The 6,661-nt window shown below is 35.2% G+C and overlaps 2 protein-coding genes across 2 annotated transcripts; one reads left to right on the plus strand and one right to left on the minus strand.

Moving 5' to 3' along the window:
• The first annotated feature begins 613 nt into the window (after positions 1 to 613).
• Positions 614 to 1,426, plus strand: LOC141642489 (SKP1-like protein 1A). Its single transcript, XM_074451320.1, has 2 exons — positions 614 to 1,034; positions 1,164 to 1,426. Exons 1-2 carry the CDS (start codon positions 690 to 692, stop codon positions 1,335 to 1,337), a joined length of 519 nt encoding a protein of 172 aa, XP_074307421.1. The 5' UTR covers positions 614 to 689; the 3' UTR covers positions 1,338 to 1,426.
• A 119-nt stretch (positions 1,427 to 1,545) lies between these two features.
• Positions 1,546 to 4,419, minus strand: LOC141642488 (uncharacterized). The gene is made up of 5 exons (XM_074451319.1): positions 3,812 to 4,419; positions 2,688 to 2,906; positions 2,208 to 2,300; positions 1,976 to 2,077; positions 1,546 to 1,877 (listed from the first exon to the last, which is right to left on the minus strand). Exons 1-5 carry the CDS (start codon positions 4,268 to 4,270, stop codon positions 1,713 to 1,715), a joined length of 1,038 nt encoding a protein of 345 aa, XP_074307420.1. The 5' UTR covers positions 4,271 to 4,419; the 3' UTR covers positions 1,546 to 1,712.
• Positions 4,420 to 6,661: the final 2,242 nt, after the last annotated feature.

The raw sequence follows: 6,661 nt of genomic DNA on the forward strand, positions 1-6,661 counted from the left end.
GTGGCTCTGCCACTTTGAAAATATTAATCTAAACTTAAAAATAAACATAAGATGAAATACATGTATGTTGATAACTCGGTCCAAACCGAACCGAACCTCATCCGAATTGTGTACCAACCTGAACTCATTTTAGTAAGAAGATGACTAATTCATTTCTTTTTCTTTCAATTTTGATCAAACTATTTGGAAATTTTTACAGAAACACATATTTGGTTATTTTTGAAAAATGCTTGTATAAGCGTTTTTACACAAATTTATCGTAAAAACGGATATTTTATTAACCACTTTTAATAGTTAATAGGGTTCTGATTAAAACCGTTTTACAACTATATTAATGTAAAACTGCCTTATCCAAGACTAACTCAATTTGACAGTATAGAAATTTCACTTGCTCTCTAAACACCGTTAAAAATCCAATTGACATACTCCCAAATAAGCCGTAATTGACTCTTTTGGTAACTTTCCAAATCTCCGACTTCGCTAATTTCCTAAAACTTAAACCGATTAAAATTTCCGTAATCCTAATTGACTAATTCCTAAACTCCGTCGAACAGAATTTCCTAAACCTTTTAGAATTCCTTCCGACTTCCACTATATAAACCCACCTCACCCCACACTTTTCTTTTCATCACAACAAACTCTCTCATAAAACAGAGGACAACAAAAAAGAAGCAGCAAAAACAACAACAATGGCGGAAACAACAACAACATCAAAGAAGATCATGTTAAAATCATCCGACGGCGAGGATTTCGTAGTTGACGAGATTGTGGCATTGGAATCTCAAACAATAAAACATATGATTGAAGATGAATGTGCTGACAACGCTATTCCTCTTCCTAATGTTACTGCTAAAATCTTGTCTTTGGTTATCGAGTATTGTAAGAAACATGCCAATGTCGCTGCTGCGAAGAACGCCGATACAACAACTACTACTACTACTACTGATACTACTTCCGTTGGTGATGATGAGCTTAAGAAGTGGGATGCGGAATTTGTCAATGTTGACCAAAATACCCTTTATGATCTCATCTTGGTATGTTCCATGTTCATGTTTTTATCTTTTCAATGTAATTGATTTGTCATAATTCTTGTATAAAACCGTTTCTCGTGTAATATTGGCCGGTTTATCCTAACATGTTGTCTGTCAATGGTGTTATCTCAGGCTGCTAATTATCTGAACATCAAGGGCTTGCTGGACTTGACCTGCCAAACAGTGGCTGACATGATCAAAGGAAAGAAACCAGAGGAAATTAGAATGACGTTCAACATTAAAAACGACTTCACCCCGGAAGAAGAAGAGGAGATTCGAAAGGAGCACCAGTGGGCTTTTGAATGATCGTCTCTCGTTTCGCTGCTGCTATGTTTTTATGGTCGGAGATTAGTTGTTGATGTCAATGAGTTGAGAACTCAATATTTGTCTTTGTCTTAGAATTTAATGTCTAGATAATATAGTATTTGTTAATCGGAAAATTATTGGTTAGTGACGGGAATAAAAGGAAATTTCATTTTTATAATTTAATTAATGTGCCTTGTAATAATAATAGGGAAAAGAAATTAAAGTTTATTGATAAATGAAGGGTTCATGTTCATTAAACCCCAATTGTTATATTCTCTATAAAAAAACAGATTTTTGTTCCTTTTACATACATAATGATAGGGAGCAATAACAAATATTGTAAAGAAATCTAAAATATGAGGACAGTTGCAAAAATCAAAGAAGACGACGATCTATCGGCCTTGGATATCTGTATTTGCTTCCATCAGACATGCAGAAAGTTCCAGTCTCTGGTGAGGAGATAGTAAAATTATCAGAACTTGTTGATATTTTCCGAGCAGCTGCGTTTCCCTCGTGATTATACCTCACAGTCTCATAATCCTGTGTTGAATCGTAAGTGAGCAACTTCGGCCAAAGCCACACCTTGAGACTTGGGAGACAAAAAAAATAGAGTAGGGATTAAATAGCGAGATATGTACCTTAGATTTCATCCTAGAATAACAAGGTGTTAAACAAGGATTCACATCCTTCAGAAGCATGTTGTCTGGACTGTCGGGAACTAGATCATCGGAGCTAAAATCCTGACAAGGTTTGGTCGTAAAAACGAAATAGTTAATTTCTAAACAAACCAAATACCCTCCTGCGCAGTAGTTTATTTACCTTTGTTTTAAAATCTCATTAAAAAAAGTTCCCTCACAAGAGAAAGCATACCAGAGAATTAGCAGCTTCTTCTTCGTCGTACACTAGCGACTTCATTGTGTTAACACTGTTATCAGTCTTCCTTGAGTAATTTGCAGCCTTCACCTACATTTGCACCAAATATCAAATTGAAATACAGTAAAAAATGGTTCGAAATTGCACACAATGATAGAATCAAACGTGTATATACAAAACAGTTTTTTTCTACTGCAATATCCTTGTGTTTTTCAACCCCACTTCATCCATCATGTTATCAGTAGGCATTGTGAAGCAAAAGAAGCATGCTTTTCTCCTTTACCATGTACTGATGTCTTTGTTCTCTCAAGTGCGTGTAAATGCAAGCAATATGATATATCGTCTCCTAAGTTTGAAGTTTGAAGTTGAATTGCAAGATGCGAATTCTGGTAGGATTAAACTAGATGCTTGATAAATTTTCAGCAAAAAAAGAAATTGTTTTTTAAAGTGAATTGCTTGGGAATTGGCATTATGTACCTCAGCAAGGTCTTCTGAGAGGCATTGAAGTTGACCAGTAAGAGAAGAAATTTGCTTCTGAAGAGTCGGAATAACACGCTTAGCCTGCTTAATTTCTGAGCCTTGATGATCTAAAAGCTCCTGAAGCTGAGAATTCATGTCATCTGGGAACAAGATTGCACTTTTCAAAGCCTTTATCTCTTCCCTTTGCTTCAAACACATATCCTTTAACTTATCCACCTAACAATTTTACCATCAACGCAAACAAAATAGTAAGCAATCCCGAACTTCACCTATAACTCCAACGAATTTAATTATTTAGAGACAGTACCAACAAAATATTATTCAGACAAATAAGAGCATTCAGTCATTCACATTGTTTAACTTAAGAACACTTACTGTCTAACTTGTACTATTAAGCTAGCGCGATAATCACAAGCGTCTTTTATTTTACTTTATCGACATAGCATTAACCCAATACCTCCATTGTTTAACTTGAGAACATTACAATGTCAGAATCTTTAAGCACACTTCAAGTATATATAGAAAGGCATAATCTTTTGTACAATGTTGCCAATCCTTAATCATAAACATACTGCTATTAATTCCATACACTTCAAGCCTTCAATTATATGTATAAAGAATGGATCATTGACCCAAATGCTTCAATCACGTCACAGGCGACTTAATCACTTCGACAAATGTTACTGATGATTTATCTCGTCGTCAATCCTCCAGACAGACAACACGCAATGGCTATGTATTGGTATGGAAGACTATAACAAAATTGAGCTATAGCCTTAACACCTTGATCAATTTTCGGATAAAATAATTACTCCCTTCATCCCAATCATTTGTTTACGTTTATTATTCTTCATTTTAATCCAAATGTAAACAAATGATTGAGACCGAGGGAGTAAATTAGTTCTCTTAGCTATTAGTTCTAGTATGAAGAATAATAAGGCTTGATCATCCTTAGCTTATCTATTTTTATACAAACTATTGAAACGGAGAAAGTATATTAACAAGACAATCCACATCAATGAACATAAAACTTTCTTTCTCTTGATTGCGCGATTCATCATCAATAATAAAATAATCAAACTCGAGTTAAGAAATAAAAAGAAAGAATTGAAGTTAATTACTTGAGTGGTTCGATCGAGAAGCAAGGCATTAAGACGATCAATATCAGACTGTTGCTGTTTATTCAAATTCAACAACTCCCTCTCACTCCTCAACACCATAGCCAATGTTCTGGTATTCGCTTTCACCTCCGTCAACGCCTTCGCCTTCGTCTTCATCACCTCACTCGAACTCGAACTCAAACTCGATTTCTCACTTCCTTTACCAAACAGTTTCTTAATCTTGGACCCTTTCTTAACCTCCTCTGCTATGAAATTTGATGGCAGCGGCATAACATTTGGCTTCTTACTTGTCGACCTCTTATCCATGAATTTCTTGACCATTGCAGCGAAATTGTGTTCGTGTTTAACCTTAATGATAGCGGAATCATTTGATTTGGTGCCGGCTTTAGGTCGTTTGAGCTCGGTTGAAGATGAAGTAGAGGATTTGGAAATGAATGAATTGTAACGAGAAGACGACATGTTTTTGATTACGGTAAGATTTGAAAAATTGGGAATAATGAGGGAAATGAGGAATTTGAAATTGGGATTAATGAGGAAATGTGGAGTGAATGAAGGAGATAGTTGTAGAGTTGTGGGGTAGGCTGGTAGCAGGAGTTTGTCGAGAGCCGTTTGTTTTTTTGGAGTTCAAATATTAAGATCTTACTAAAAGCGGGAGATGTCTCTATTCTCACTTTATTCAATCAATTGGTCTCCCTTGTGACGGGTTACCATTTGTGACGGATATTTTGTGAGATAAAATGGTAACAAAATGGGTTAGTGGAGAAAGGGTACCACATGAATAGTGTTGCAGAGAGAGAAAAAGTGGGTACTTTGTGAGGTAAAATGGTATCCGTCTTCAGCTTGTGACGGATATGTCAGGTCTTCAATGAGAATTTGTGTTATTCAATTGTTTTCTCCCTTTTCAAATTTTATTACTCCTAAAGTACTCCCTTATGTCTAATTTTAGTGGTGAATTATGAGTAATTTCTCTTATTTAGTTTATTTGTTTACATTTTTATAATTTTTGTGAAAAATATTTTAATTAAAGACAAATACTTCCTCCATCTCGGTCATTTGTTATCTATTTATTTCGGCACAATGACCAAGAAAAAGAGAAAAAGAAGAGAACAAAAAGGAGTTGTTTCACATGTCTACTTGTCCATATCACACACCTCACTTGTCCACTTGCTTAAAGTTACCAAAAGTAGAATAAATAACAAACGAGTGATATAATCCAAAAAGAAAATAGATAACAATTAAGCAAGACGGAGGGAGTAACTGATTAGGTTAAAAAGAGTAGTATTTTACATGGGAATATAAAAGCCTTATGGCGTTGGTTGATATGATCTTAGGTTTTGCTCGGCACTGAGCAAAGGTTCACGTGTCACGTGTGGGGGAGTGGGTCGTGTCTGCGCCGTATATTAAGTGTTGCACAAACAAAGGATCAAGTGTAGCACGCCATGGACCATGGGTTGTGCTTGAGCCGAAGTTTGGGACGATTGTGCTTAACCCACACGTCATAACCACATAGACACACCCACAATACAAAGACATAGAAGTAACATTTACGTGGAGAAATTTATTGGGCACCCCCAACTCCCCAAGCACGGTACGACACAACATTGCACGTTGTGGATAGTGGACCACAATTTCATTTCACCGGTACGGACTAGCACAAAGCCCACATTCATGAACTTGGGCCGTGCCATTTTATCCTAAGTTGGGCCGCGAACTCAAAAGAGTTTTCAAGGCCGGGTTCCTGGCTGCTAAAGGTTGTCGACAAATTACTAAATATCGTCGACAATTTTAATGAACTTCCAAATTTGCCCCTCCCTCACACTCCCCCTAATATTTTCCTTTTTATTCAAAAACTACCTATCACATTCCAAATTTTGAAAAAAAAAACCCGACTCAGATTTTGAAGAAAAAAAACCCGACACAAACGTATCGACCGCATCATTTCCGTCACGAATTCAAACATTCAACAAGGTATGTGATTCGAGATTAAAATTTTTTTGTAGTATTTTGCTTAGTTTGTAAATGTGTGACGGAATTAGGATAGATGCCAAATTAGTGACGGAATTAGGATAGATGCTTTGATTTCAATCGGATTTAGTCGTGTTACGCCAAAATCAAACGGAATAATCGAAACAATTAATCGCAAAAAAAAAAAAAAAAAAAAAGGAAGAAGCGAATCTGGGCTGAGACGATGGGTTTCTTCGTCCCAGACCCAGACGAAGGATCTGTTCGTCTCATATGGCCTTTGGACGAAGGATTCCTTCGTCTGGGCTTGGTGTTGGACGAAGGAATTCTTCGTCTGGCCCATTACTCTGTTTTTTTTTTCTTTTTTTTTTCTTTTTGTTTTAGAATTTCTCATTACTTTTTTTTTTTTTTTTTTTTTTAAAAAAAAAAAATTTTTCCGTCTTGTTTTGTTATCGTTATAAAGTAATAAATTATTAATAATAATTGTCGTTCGTGGCGAAGTCGTTGTAAATATATATTTTTCCGTCTCGTTTTGTCGATGTAAAATATAAATTAATTATTACTAATAAACTTCTTTTGGGGATATTTTGTTTTTTTATTTATTTTTTAATTTACATAAACTTATATTTATAAATTCTTTGTTTTATTAATTTAAGTAATCAAATTGTTGTAAATATATTTTTGTTGCGTCTCGTTTAGTTTACGTAAAATATTAATTAATTATTATTACTAAACCCCGTTCCGGGTTATTTTGTTTTTTTTTTAAAATTTTTAATTTACTTAAACTTATATTTATAAATTCTTTGTTTTATTTTTTGAATAGATGGCCGGTGGAGGAAATGACCGTCACGTTCGAGCTCGAAAGGGGCTCCAGTTTGAGTCTGAGGT

The sequence above is a fragment of the Silene latifolia genome, chromosome 2 (assembly GCF_048544455.1).
Source record: "Silene latifolia isolate original U9 population chromosome 2, ASM4854445v1, whole genome shotgun sequence".
In the NCBI taxonomy this organism is placed as follows: Eukaryota; Viridiplantae; Streptophyta; class Magnoliopsida; order Caryophyllales; family Caryophyllaceae; genus Silene; species Silene latifolia.